This window comes from Xenopus laevis, chromosome 8L (genome assembly GCF_017654675.1).
Source record: "Xenopus laevis strain J_2021 chromosome 8L, Xenopus_laevis_v10.1, whole genome shotgun sequence".
NCBI lineage: Eukaryota > Metazoa > Chordata > Amphibia > Anura > Pipidae > Xenopus > Xenopus laevis.
In genome coordinates, this window is record NC_054385.1 from 62,435,106 (window position 1) to 62,449,871 (window position 14,766).

Sequence of the window (14,766 nt, forward strand, 5' to 3'; positions counted from 1 at the left end):
TGGATAAATTTGGATATGAAAATAAATAAAACTGTTCATACACAAAGATCTGGACATCAGGCTAGGTAGCCATCAGTCAGGTGTGCCAATACAATCACTGGAAAGTTTGCCCTCAGACCAACAACTGAATCACATGTGGTGCCTGTGCAGTGCCAAAGGCAAGGACCATGTGAATGTACAGTGCAAGTCCTGGCTATCTAGACTTTCTTTCCAACCTGATCAGTGTCTGGACAAAATTAGAGATAGACAGAGAAAGGGGAATCATTTTGCTCTCATATACTGGCAAATCTACTGCCCATATATCTATAACAAAGTTGTTGTTTTTTTTAACATTTGTAAAAAAAAAATAAAGTGGGTGTTAACCCTATTTATAAGCAGCATATTTTTCCATTTAAATAGGTAAAAGAAAAATAGTTAATGGCCTGGTGACAATGTCCTATCAGATACACTGCTAAAAACATTACCATTGTAGTTTGCACTAATTATAAAGCCTCCATTATTATGTTTGAAATGAGTATTAACCAACTGTAAGGAATTACAATATTGCTTATGTCAACCAGGAATGCAACTTTTCTGTAACAGAGGATTCTGGGACACAAATAAATAGAGGCCATCTGCTCTTGTGGACAAACAACCGTCTGTACTTTTCCTGTATAGGATTTATTTTCCACTAAAGCATTGTAGAAGTCACAGTGGAACAGTTATAAATAATGCCTTTTATTTAAACTCTCATACACCGCAGTCAACCCTTTTAACATTTCACCTGCCTTCTTCCCCATTTCCTCTTCCTCTCCCTCTACAGCTCTCTCCTGGTAGCACCCAATTATTGTCATGTAGTCCCAGCTGGCAGCCAGGAGCTGCTCTGTCTGGACGTCGACAACACATCCAATAGGATCGTCCATAGGGCAAATCATGATGGTAAGGCTTTGGGTGCCACCTGCACAATGACACATCTCCCCTACGATATATCCTTTTGCACTGTTTGCAGGGGTCATCACGATACTGGGGGTCACGACTCCAACGTGAGTCACATGGCCGCACACCATAGTCCTCTATCAGTGCTCGAAAACGCTTGGTTGTACACTTCATAGCTGCTAGGGCTTCTGTGGACAGGTAGCTGAAAATAGCTAGAAGGACATGGTCAGGCAAGGACGTGAGACAAAGCCGTGGCTGTAATAGCTGCTGAACCTGAAAACGTATCTCTAAGAAATCGTGGGAGACATGGCGGTAAAGGCGGCAGAGTGGGGGGACAGGTGGTGGAGGTGGTGGGGGAGGAGTAGGGGTAGATGATACATTTGGGAAGAAAAGCTGACCAGGAATTGGCTCTGTTTCTCCTGCCTCTCCTCCATAAAAAACACATCTATCCACAGCTCCTGTGAGAACCAGGTCAACATGGAATCCCGCAGCAGAAGCAGTGGCTTGAGCCTCCTCTTCACTCTCTGCTTGCGGCTTTTCCATCTTTTCTAAAAGAACTCGAACACGGTGTGGTTCTGGACTGAGTAGCTGGTAAAGATCACAAGTTATGGGGTCACCAGGGTGCTCAGCCACACGGAAGGCAATTCGAACCTCACGCTCTGCTTCATACTGCGCCACTGCCTCTGCCACACTGCGGCATCGGGCCTCTCCTTCTTCCTCTGAGGTCAAAAGCACCATAGGAGGTCTGGGGGGCATAGCCTCTTCTTCACGACTCTCAGCCAAAGCAACCATTTCTGCTACAGAGGGAGGAGTATCTGGTTCAAGGGCATGTCGTCTTCTCTTAGCCCTAGAGCTTCCACCTGCACTCCACCGACCTTTGACTTTAGTGCCCCCAGGACGTGGTGAAGCTCCACCCCCTGAGCATTGATAGGCTACAAAAAAGGCCACCTTTTCCTTGGTATTTCCTGGCTTGATCACATACCAGGTATCCAACAGAACACGGTCATCACCAGATTTGGGACACTGAGGAATTTCAGTAGGCAAGACACGTTCATCTGCTGCCTTCATGTTTTCTTTATTGGCCTCACAATCTTCAGCCTTGTTAGTAGGACAATTTTGGGCGTAAGTACCGAAGGTGCACGGATTCCACAAGTGGAGGGGAGAGGAGACCCTAGGATCCATAACTTGTAAAGGAATGGAGGTCACAAAAGTGCCATGGAGGATGGAGAGACAAGTGCTATCTGTTGAGAAAGAGCAATGTATATTATTACACCCACCATAAGCAGAAAAGAGAAACAAGGGTGATGTTGCAGATAATATAGTGCACAAAGTTACCTAACACTAATAGAAGATCATGTTATACTTGGAGCTAAGTGACAGGGAGCAATGTCAATGGGACAAATGATATTGTATGGATGGATGGATGGATGGATGGATGGATGGATGGATGGATGGATACCTGGGTGAACGTGCCACAGAATACAGTGCAAAAGACTCAAAGGATAAAACAGTTGCATGTAAACACAGGTAGGATTTCAAAGTATCATTAGGAGCAGAATATCAGATTGCATGCTGAATAAACCCCTTCCCAAGGGAAGAAACAGGATACGGACAGGTTTGAATGTCTGAGGGGCAGAGGAAAAGATTGTGTTACATATAGCTTGTGGTGGATAACACAAGGTAGGTAGACAGGGTAGGGGACACTGTACTGTAATGTGTTTTTGAATGTATTAATATGAATTTTTGTTGTGGATAAAATGCACAAATATGTTTTAAGTAAGAAACTGTGCATGTTTCTAATTTATATGTAGCATGTGGAAGTGGACCCATGCACAGTTCTTACTACAAAGATAGCATATACCCCAAAACTGTATAATCAATGGAAAGATTGTGTTACCCACCTTCAGAGGAACAATTTAATATGTACACTGAAATATTGCAACATGGAGTTCCTTTTATTTGATTACAGTAATATAATGATAGGTCCTATTAAATATTATATTTAAACAACCAATAGGCATAAAAAAGACTAGATTAGTTATGACTGGTCTTTTTTGCTTTGGTTTAGGTGGAGGCTTGTGCTTTACATTACGGATTAATAACAATAAAAAAAGCATTGCCGTATCAGATGTAATTCCAGGAAAATCTAGGACAGTGACTACCCCCAAATCTCACCCTGATTGACCTTCAGGCTGGGCTGGAATATATAGGAGGTCAATGTCCCCAAGTGTCACTTTAATTTGCCTTCAGGCCTCAGCTGTGGGGGGAGAGCACTGACTGGAGGGGACACACTGTAGGTTTCTCTGGCTTCACAAGGTGACACAGGGACAACACAGGGATATTACACCCGCCAATCACACTTGATGAACAATGGGAATGGCCTTGTGATTTGTGTCCCTGTACCTGCAAATATGTCAATAAGGAGATGTGTATGGCCGCTAATATAGACTGTGCACTTTACTGCTGCTCTCAGTCTGGTCTGTTGCAAATCTCACCTGTACAAAGTTCATTCTTGCGCTTTCTCGGATGCCAACAGAATCGCAATGAGTTGCTTGTGGGAAGCGCTCGCACTGATCCTGCCTCAGGCGCCAGCAGATAGTTCACTAACAGACAGGGCTCGTAAGGGCGGGTCACTGGCCGACTGGCTACATGGTTGCAAATATTTGTCTGCTCACCTCCCGCTACACAATGATCCGATTTACGCGCAGCTTCAGATTAGCAGTGCTGAATGCGCAACACTCCTCTGTTCCACCCCACAACAAATGTTGTCTGCCCTCATCCAGCCAATAATCCGGTCCCGCCCCTTGCAGCATTCACTTCTTTCAGCCCAGTTAGTTTGAGGCCCAGTAAAGACCCGATTCTTGTCCCCACACACCCTGAGACATCTCACAAAATGACGGGGATGTTTAGAGTGTGTCACCTGATCTCTTAAAGGGCCACTCTCCACCTTGGCACCCACGTTCTGTGCGCTCAGCTGACAGACAGCAGAAGGGGAGGCAACGAGCCAATCAACATCCACAGATCAGGCCATTCCCTTATATGGAAAAGCCCGGATTGAACAAGGAAGCGTGTGACAAATGATGAAGCCGGGCAGCAGCGTGTAAAGCCTTCTCCTAATATCTATAGAGGATGAACAGCATGCGCAGTAACACTCTCCTGAGGCTTGAGATTCGTAACGGATTTTAAAGGAGACATTATGGGGCAGATTTACTAAAGAGCGAAGTGGCCGTCACTAGGGAAAATGTGTTAGAAATCCAATCCGGAGGCACATGGCCAATTTATTAACAGGTGTAGAGAAGAATTCGACACAGAAATCCAGCGTCAATAGTTCCCTATCACCAGGCCAATTTTCACTCAGACGAAGGAACGTTACTCCACAAACTCATTAAAGTGCAAATTTTACAGAACGTTACCTTAGGGTTGCCACCTGTGCGGTTTTGACCTGGACAGCCCGGTATTTTGAATGGCTGGCGGGGTCAAAACTTCCTGCCCGGTTTTCAAAATAAGGAAAACCAGGCAGGATTCTCCATGACTGACACCGCGATTGGCCGATCGCCGCGTAATAGCCCCGCCCCTCCTTGCCATGGCCACGCCCTATATATCATGGCCACACCCTATGTCACTGCCCCCCCCCTTGGCCCGGTCTCCACTTGGGGAAAAGGTGACAACCCTACATTACCTACATCCTCCTCAATCTTATGTCAGTGACATCATATCATGTGTGCCAGAAAGTCATAACAGTTCTACTTCATAGTTTAAAGCAGGATTGCCTTCAAAAATCCTAACTATTAAAGATTTTTGTGTTAACATTTCTTTCCCAAACATTTGAGGAGCATGCCACATTTGTTTCAGGGTGGGCTCATGTCTAGGGCATTAGAGGATCTATTTTGTCTTTATTTTGATTCCTTGGACATTTGTAATAATAAGTGGCAGCTCCAAGCATTTGCACTAACCTCTTTAATAAAGACGTCTAAACGACATATATGAACCGCCCTATTCAAATTGACATAACCGCAAGTGCACTAACGAAGTTTCACTAGGCAGAAATGAATGCTAGCATAAGTTCTCTATGAAACTATCGCGCTGGCGAATTAACGCTGTCAAAACTTCAACAGCGTTCGGCTACAGAGATGCAACTTTTGCATTTTAGTGACTTAGCATAGTGGTAGCGAATTTGCGCCTGGCGAAGTGTGGCGGAGCCTTCACTGGTGAAAATTCGTCCTTTAGTGAATTTGCCCCATTGTGTCAAAACCAAGAATGTGCCAGTACATCATACTCTTGTAAATATAAAAGGAATGCGCTTTATAGAATAGTCTTTTGGGCTGATTTATTGAATATTTCTGCAAAAACCCTCTAGTTCCACCCACCTGCTCCACTTCCTACTGCCTCCTTTCCCTGGATAGAAACCAATCAGCAGCTAGACTGACTTGATAGGGAACTAATGCTTGTCTTTGGTTGTCTGACTGCAAGGATGTGATTGGCTATCCCACTCCTACTGTCCTTCTGGCATGGATGTTAGGACACACCCACCTCTCATTTGAAACTCCAAGGGCCTTACCAGATCTATAGGGAGCTCCAATAAAGGGGCACATTTTAAAGGAAAATTTTAGCCTCAAGTAAAACCAGCACCATATAGTATTCATTATTGCCTTTTTATGTATTCTAGATGTCTCCTTTAAAACACCAGCCAAATTCTGCAGAAGAAGAGTATGGACCAAAGTGCCACTTTTGCTTTCTCCTTCCATATCGCATACCTCCCAACTGTCCCATTTTTAGAGGGACAGTCCCTCTTTTGACAGCTCAACCTGCAGTCCCTCATTTGTACTGAAAATTCCCGTATTTCTCTGCACTGAACAGCCAGAAAAAGAAACAAAGTTTCTAACTTAATTGGCTTTTCACAGAGAGCCCAGAACAGATAGAGCAGAAGATAAGGTACTTTTGTAACAATATTGAGATAAGGAAATAAGTAATTGTAACAATATAACAGGTCCCTTGGGAAATGTTAGACTCACAGCTTAAAGGGCAATTCACCTTCATTAGCAAAACTGTAATAACTGGAAAAAAAAAACACAGAAATATGTTCAAACTTTCATAACCTGTCAAATTTTGTAAAATGAACATGGTAATTAGGGGGCATGGCCACAAAAAGGGCGTGGTTAAAAATGTTGTCCCTCTTTTTATTTACAAAATGTTGGGAGGCATGCCAATGTATCTAGCAAACAAGTGTTGTACAATATTCCACTAAACTTTTATAGGCTGTCCTTTTAAAAAGACTGTGTTCCAGCAATCCGCATCCCTCCCAACATTAAGCTAAAGAAAATAACCCTCATGTGTAGCAGCAAAACTTTTGGCCATACCACCAGGTGCAGTGTGACCCCCCCCCCCATTATTTCATGCCAGGAATGTTCATATGTTCATGAATTCATGGTTCTCTCTGCATTTATTGACAGTAGCTGGGACCATGTCTAAGTTTGTGAATTGCTACTTAATTGGTTCCCAGTTCCCAGCACCAATGTGACTAGAATAACAGCTCTGCACTAGATCAGGGGGCTTCCCTAGCCAACCCCACCCATAGAACCCTGTTTAGTAGATTAGCACATGTATTCTATGGTATGGATTTGCCATAACACATAATAATAATAATAATTCACATAATGCACAGAGAGATGCTGAAGCTACTTCCACCATCTACATCATTGCCTGATGGGCACTAGTGCTACATATGTATTTACATATATCCAAAATATACAACTATATCCCCTGCATATTTGTGTTTTTGGAGCACTGTGTCAAACTTTGTCTAAAAGATTTATTCAGTCCTTAAACCCTGGAGGCAAAGCCATAAAAAAAAGATGACTGACAAAGTGAAGGAAAGCATCATTCTTAATGGTGAATTCTTTGAGTCTGTAATTTTTGATCAGGGCCCAGAAACGCCAAGGGTCAGTCCTTCCAAGTGAGGTCAATTCAGTGTGAAACACCTATTAAAGATTATTGTGTATGTGACACAAAAGGATAATGGGGAGTTACACAAATTGCTCTTATCCTGACAATTGTCTGCAATATAAAATGACCTGTAGCAATTCTCTATATTTTGATTGTTGCTACTAGTGGTGATCAAAACACTATATATAGTTAAAGAAATGAGGCTAACACTACAACCAAAGAACATGGTGCAGAAAATACCTGCAAATTATTTGGTTGGATTAATTACCATATATCTTGAACTGAGTTTGCAAAGTGGTTAGATTGTGGAGGTTTGGGGCATCCATGTTGAATACACGTGGTTAGTGCAGAAAATATCAATACTGAAAATAGAGTTTGGGGAACTGCATAACTTTATTCACTTGTATAGAATTTTTTGGGGACATATTCATCAAAGGGTGATCTCCACAGAGTGTCTAATGTTAGTCATTGTCTCTGGGTTTTGGATCACTCATGTTATGCCAGATGTCATGCACATTATATAAACACCCTGCCCTTGGTATAATACACGTGTGCATATTAATTCCACTGCTCTGCAAAACACAGGAACAGACTTTATTAGTGGAATATAGAGTTGATTAATAACATTGCTCTCCCTGTCGCAGAAAAATGTTGTCCAGACATATAATGCAGCTACAAGCTTCATCACCAGAGTTCTCTTCATCATAGAACACTGTGTTTAGATTCAAACTGTGAGAAATATAAACACCGCTCTGAGAGTAATTGTCTCATAAAGAGTGGGACTAAATAGCACAGGTCCCCCTGTTACACTGAAGGTGGCCATATATGTAGAGATCTGATGTAGAGATTCCTTTCTTCTTTCACTAGGGGGTTAAGTATTTCTTGACCTCTGAAGCCAGGACTAAAGAAAAAGGGTCCTCCCTTCCATGTAAGGTTCTACTCCACCTGCTGGTAGGGTTGAAATGAGTGGATGGAGTTGGGGAAATTGGTGTGCTGGGTGGGGAAATGGGCGGGTAGAGGTAGGCTTCTTTTTTTATTTACTGGCAGGTTCATAGCTTGTATAATTGTAATACCAGGTCCAACCATAGCTGGCAATTTTCTGACTAGGCCAGTCAAACACCAGCCTGGTGATAAACCTACCTGCTGCCCAGGTCCAGACTGGCAATCTGTGAGTTCTGGCAAATGCCAGAGGGGCTGCTATAAGGTGCCATAGAAAGTCAGTATTTAGTGGGCTGGTGGGGGCTGTTTGGGCCTCATGTGGGCTGATTGGGCCTCTGTGTACCTAAAATGCCAGGGCCTATTTTATTTCTCAGTCTGGACCTGCTGCTGCCTTTCAATGAGGTAGAGAACAGACAAGCCAGATATATACCAGATACCTCTAAAAATATCTTTGTACTCATGCTACAGGACGTCATTAACTAACTGACACTTTCTACTATTGAGCTTATGTTCTGCTATATTGTTTGCCACACACTTATTTAGATGTGAAAGACAAGTACATGACGTTTGCATGCACAAGAAGTGACCATTTCCCAACTTCTGGTGCACATTCATTGATACACAATGGGGTGACCTAGTGGTGAGTTTTTCGGTGCACTATTTCATTTAATATTTTTACTCTAAAAGATGTCCTTTGAGATGACAAACATAAGAAAATACATGCCTGACAACAATCAAGCCTAAAAACCTTAACTAAAAAGGCTACAGAAAAGAGAAATTGTTCCCTTATGGACTATTACAGCAGCCACCAGAATCTCAGCAGGCATTAATAGAAAGTCTATTAATAGAAAGTCTATTAAAGTGCTCTTTAATACTACATTTATTTACACTGGAAGGCTCTCCAGTTTTCTTCATTATCCTATGATGATACTACTACTGTGGAGATGGCTACTCCACTAAGCTGTTGATGAGCCTGACCATAAGTCATCTGGATCGGTTGGGAAGTAATTGAATACATTAATAGAAAGTCTTGGTGAAGCCTTTGCCTTCCTAGCAAACTCTATAGACATTGTTAAGTTGTCCTGTGGGGTATCCTGTGTTAATCCCCCAGACGAGTCCGTCAAAGGAAAAGTCAAAGTTCAGGACAGATCCACAGCAGTAGTCTTAAGCTGGCCATAGACCTAAAAATCGGATAATACGAATCATTGTAGAATCGGACTTCCCCATCTCCCGACCTGCCACTAACCATTCAGATCAAATAAAGCACAGAATAACAGATCAGCCGATGTTCTGACAGCAATCCTATGAAAGTTACTGTATGTCCGACCAAAGCTGGTGACAGTCTCCCTCTGAAAATCTTATGATCAGCAATACATGCAGAGATATTACCTGCAGCCGACAGAAATCTTTTAACCTGTCCGATCGACCAAACGACCGATCTCCGCAGGATGAAAAATGTCGGGACTCTCCACACACGGTCCGAAAATCGTACGAATCCCCGAAACAGGTAGTGTTCTTCACTTTCCCAAATAAATTATTTACAGTCTAAACTACTGCTGTGGATCTGTCCTGACTCTGACTTTTCCTCTAACTTGACTTTTCCTTTTTCTGCTTTCAGGAGACTCTTACGGGGGAATGTAATAAAGATCGCTAACAGAAAAACTATTTGCAATGCGAAAAGTTATGCCTTTGCGCAAACAAATTTAGCTTTGTGCGAATTTAATATAGCTTTTGCGAGCCCGGAAACTGTTTAGCGACCACTTCCGACAGTGAAAGACCGTTTGCGAATTGTATAGTTTGCGCCAATGCACAGTCAATGTAATAAAACTTCTTACTGAAAAAGTCGTTATGTTTGCTCCAAAAAATTACGACACCTTCAAGCACTTCTTATGAGTGCGCAATTAAAATTCGCAATGCGCAATTAAAATTCGCAATGCAATAACAGTTTAAGGAACAATATTACATTGCGAGATGTGGATTTTTAGTCTTATTGGTGCGAATTGTTTTGCTCTTTGCGACTTTTATTACATTCCCCTGTTAGACTTTTTGCAGCAAACCTAAAGCAGATCATAGCAAATGTCACAGGCAGCACTTTACAGTAGGGAGCCATGGTTTTCGTTCATTCATTATGATCAATTCATCATGACTTCTGTGTGGTGCATAGTAAAAGACCCTTCTTGTTTTCCTGAATGGCTCTTCCTAAAAGATTCAGTCTTCCCTATAAAACTGAGACGTATTGTTTGCTGTAATGCAGTAGTGATTTTCATTAGTGATTTATATGCTTATTATGATTCTGATCATACATGAATATGATCAATACCCTACACCGCTTTATTGTTTAGAATGTACTGACTATATTATACTGTCCAAACTACACAGCATTTTGTAAGACTCCTAATAAGATGTTTGAAATTAGCAAACATTCCAAGCAAAAGAAAAGGTGGGGGCCAGAGAAAAACTGCTGAGTGATGCACCCGGAATAAAGGGCTTGGGGAAAACACTGGCCAGTGGGGGCACAGGCTGAACATAAGTTAGAGCACCCTCTGATGCTCCTTTAACTTGTGTGTCTGAAAGAAGGGCAAGTTAGGGGGAGGGTGGGTGAAGAAGGGTGAGTTGGGGCCCTTTCTGTTTGCTGGTGTTAACAGTTATAGCCAAAGATAAATGAAGGATCTGGGTCATAGGCACACTGGCCAAATTTAAACACAGTGAGTGGAGGCAACATCTGTATCAAAATTAAGTTTGGGAGCAGTATTTATTAGGATTTCTACTGCATCACCTTTGCACAATAATTGGAAGCTTCTAGCGCCTTTTTCCACCTCAACATGTCAGTGTGAAACAAAAAAACGGTCATGGGTGCTTTTCAAAATTGTTTCCTAAAAGCTCACTTGTGTGCATCTGCAGACAAGTATAATAACTAAAAAAAATAACCTATACTATAACAGCCTGTACCAGTACCATAGCAACCAGTCAGTGATAAGGTTTTTTTTTTAAAGCCAGCTGCAGGTTGAACAATGAAAGCAGACATCTGATTGGTTGCCATGGGTTACTGCTGAGGTGTAAATTTGCCCAGTATTTATAAATGATCCCATTGTATGTTGGGGGATTCTACAAGTGTAAGGTTGTTGTGCAATGATGGGTACTGAAGTTCAAGAAAAGCTGCCAATAAATGCTCAGGCGTTTAAATCATTTGCATTTTTTTATTCTGAATAAACTTCCATAAAATGCCAGAATTACACATTAATGCACTGACCTTCTCAGTTTTGATGGATGCATTTATAAAGAGTACACACCAGCAGGAGCCTTCTGGTACTCGTATATCAGAACAATCCAATATAATCATTTCATTTCTTTCTCTGAGCATTATTTTTACTGGAATGTGATATCCAATGGGATCAGTAGTGCAAGAATAGGCCACTGTCTGGACACCCTTTCATATGACTGAATGACATTTCAGAGCGCTGCTTTGATCTCATATGCTCTTACTAACATATGCTGACAAAACAGGACATTGTCTATTTTTTCAAACAGAATTGTAAATGGGTTCATGGCTCATCAATAATTCAAAGTTGAAAATCAAAGGCTACAATTGGGGAGAACAACCAGCGGAGATGGCGTACTGTATATACACAGCATATATACAGTATATGTGTGTGTGTGTGTTTTGCTCTCCTTTTGAATTCTGTGAATAATCTTTTTCCCATATCACTGTACATTCAATATTTTACACACCCTTTGTCTTCATATACTAGACATGGCAAGAGTTGCATTGTGAAATACATTCATTTCTTTATTTTAAAAAAGACACCAGCCTAACATAACTATCCATTTAAACATTTCCAGGGACTAGACAATTGCAGCAGTTACCATACAGAACTTTCACCACAAGGTGTCACTATAGATAGCTATAACAATTTGGCCTAATGCTGCACTCTGATTGGTGAGTGTTTTTTAAGATGTATATATAATGCATGGTACCTAGGTGCACAATAAACAATTTAAATATTTATAAAAAGACCAGCAACTCTGACATATCTTGTGAAAAACTTGAAAGTGTATTGGACATTACATGAATGTCCAATACACCATCAAGTTTTTTACAAGATATGTCAGAGTTGCTGGTCTTTATTTCAAATATTTAAATCGTTTACTGTGCACCCAAGGCAAATTTTACCCTTGGAGTGCTGCCCACAGGGATATATATATATATATATATATATAGTTTTTATTGGGAAAATGTGTCTTGAAAAAGGTCCTAGATATAGACTGATACGTCGGCCTGTTTTCCTTTTAATTATAATAAATAAAAGTTAAGTTTTTAATGAAATAGTTCCCAGTGTGCATCTATATATATATATATCTATATATATATATATATATCTATATATAAATTGAAGATGGACCAGCACTCCGTTTTCTTTATCAAAAGTGTTTATTCAATACACTGTGCATCCAACGTTTCGGCCCGCATTGGGGCCTTTATCAGATCCTTGATAAAGGCCCCAATGCGGGCCGAAACGTTGGATGCACAGTGTATTGAATAAACACTTTTGATAAAGAAAACGGAGTGCTGGTCCATCTTCAATTGATACATATCCTTTTGACCGAGCACCCGGCAAGGAACTACAGAGGATAGAGTGCAGGTGTCTCATATTGAACTATATATCTATATATATATATATATATATATATATATATATATATATATATATATATATACACACACCACTGTCTTGTCGAGCCTGATGAGGGCTATGCTCTGTTTTGTTATACTGTATACATATTTTTATTCAATATAAGACCTGTGAGTGTGATCTCTGATAGCATCTACAATTAACTACAATCTACAACGTGGATTACACCTAGGCACCAGTGAAAGCTTTTGTCGTGAGTGCTGGGACCCTATATATATATATATATATATATATATATATATATATATATATATATATATATATATATATATATATATATATACGTTAAGAGAATATCAGCACTCACAAAAAATAGGGTAAATAGATGCATGGGTGCAGTCCTTAAATATGTGTATGAATATAATCCTAAAAGGAAGCACTCACAGGTCTTAGGGGAAAAAAGTATTTTATGTGGGCACAAAAAACTGACGTTTCGGCTGGAACACCAGACTTTTTCAAAGTGAAACAACACTACAAAGGTTCAGTTAATATACAGGGTGTGACGGAAAGGGCCGTGATGTGCAGGGATTGTGTGACATGTAACCATCTCATAAGGTATTTAGTTAAACACAAGATTCAAATGAACCAATCATTAACCACGCTTCAGCTGCTATGTTGGATCAGAAATTCAAATCTACCAATCAAAGAGTCGTAAGTGTTAATCAAAAAATAAAAAGAGAAATGACAAAAAAAAGAGATAAACCCTGTGTATCAAGTGTTAATGTACAAAGTATCTATGTTCTTATGGTGCGAGAACAGATAAGAAATAATTACGTGTATTATATTCGTGTTATCTAGTCAACGGTGTACAAAGTATCAAATGTCAACAACCCAGTTAGTAAGTCCACTTGTTTAACAGCCTCAAGTTATTACTAAGATATATATTACACAATTTACCACAGCACTCCAACATATAGCCCCCTGGGAAAACCTGTTTTGCACAACTGAACTGTAACTGTAATAAAAAAAGACACTTTTAATTACAAAGTTTTGTACAAAGTATGCATAAGCTAACGCGCCCTGTCAAGGCAGTGTCCATGTGTCAGTCCTATCTAAGTGAAAAAAGTATTATCTTTAGGGGGAGAAAGACCATACCTGCTTTTCTCTTTATTTAGCATGATCTCTTACAAAGACACCATTCAGCGGGGGTTGGGAGAGCGAGCATTTAAAGGAAAGATGCCACCTCCCCATATTATATAAAAAAACACAGTGAAATGCAGCTCATCCCTTACCTTATTGGGTGCACGTGGTCAGGCTTGATATACAAATTACACAATAAGGTAAGCGATGAGAAAGGCCTCGGAGGAGGCCGAAACGTTAGTCTCGCATTAAAACAATGAAACTTTTTCCAATTTTCTTAAGACCTGAGAGTGAGGATCTTACTTAGTGGATATATACATATATATATATATATATATATATATATATAGGCTCAAAAGAGTGCTCCTCAGCAAGCAACTGGGTAGCATGCCGCCCCTACCAACTTGCCACCCTAGGCCAGGGCCTTTGTGGCCTCAACACAAATTCGGGCCTGTAAGCACTGAGCCATTATGCCATATGAACCATAGGAATAGGTGGTCTTTGTTATTGTAAGGATACTATTACAACTGACTATCCCTATGTCAGTTATATTTTGATCTGTATAAACATTCCCAGAAACTTTTGGGAGATGCTGAGAAGGCCATGTTCTTTCATCAAGCTATATAAGCATTCCCAGAAACAGTTGAAAGATACTGAGAAGTCAATGGTCTTCATGCAGTCAACCATGGTGTGCTTGTTTGGAAGATATAAGCCAAAATGAAACAATAGCTCATATACTAGCCTGATAGTACCTGCCTTTAGCAGAAGAACACTTTTATGTAACTTTTGGGAATGATTGGAATATTTTTCACATACACTTTTAAAAAATGTAAGTAAATAATGCTTTTAAAAATGGATATTTATCCCATATGATAAATATGACAGGGATGATCAACCAATGCTACTCCAGACTCCAGTAAATTTGCTGGGGGCTTTCATTTTGCAGAATTTGGTGCACCAAGGGGTGTCTCTCTCTAGGTTAGAATGTGATATGGACAGTTTGCTGGATATACTAGATAAACAAAGGGAATTACCTCCTACTTTCTGTACAGAGTCAAGCTCCGTCTTATCCTTGACATTTTCTTAAATTGAAGGTTAGCCACTTGAATCAATATAGTCGGATCATCTTGTGTCATCTTTTGTTGCAATATATTGTGTCTATGCAGCATTTGTCCTTTCAGATCTTCCAGCATGCTCT

The 14,766-nt window shown here is 40.5% G+C and overlaps 1 protein-coding gene across 2 annotated transcripts; it reads right to left on the bottom strand.

Annotated features, from left to right (window-relative positions):
- Positions 1 to 644: 644 nt before the first annotated feature.
- Positions 645 to 3,893, bottom strand: fbxo46.L (F-box protein 46 L homeolog). 2 transcript variants are annotated; one of them, XM_018228491.2, is made up of 2 exons: positions 3,411 to 3,893; positions 645 to 2,156 (listed from the first exon to the last, which is right to left on the bottom strand). In XM_018228491.2, the coding sequence occupies exon 2, from the start codon at positions 2,095 to 2,097 to the stop codon at positions 760 to 762; it is 1,338 nt and encodes a 445-aa protein (XP_018083980.1). In that variant the 5' UTR covers positions 2,098 to 2,156; positions 3,411 to 3,893; the 3' UTR covers positions 645 to 759.
- Positions 3,894 to 14,766: the final 10,873 nt, after the last annotated feature.

What these genes read in the sequence shown, in the direction of transcription:
- fbxo46.L (XM_018228491.2), bottom strand. Translation starts at nt 2,097, where the DNA reads ATGGATCCTAGGGTCTCCTCTCCCCTCCACTTGTGGAATCCGTGCACC.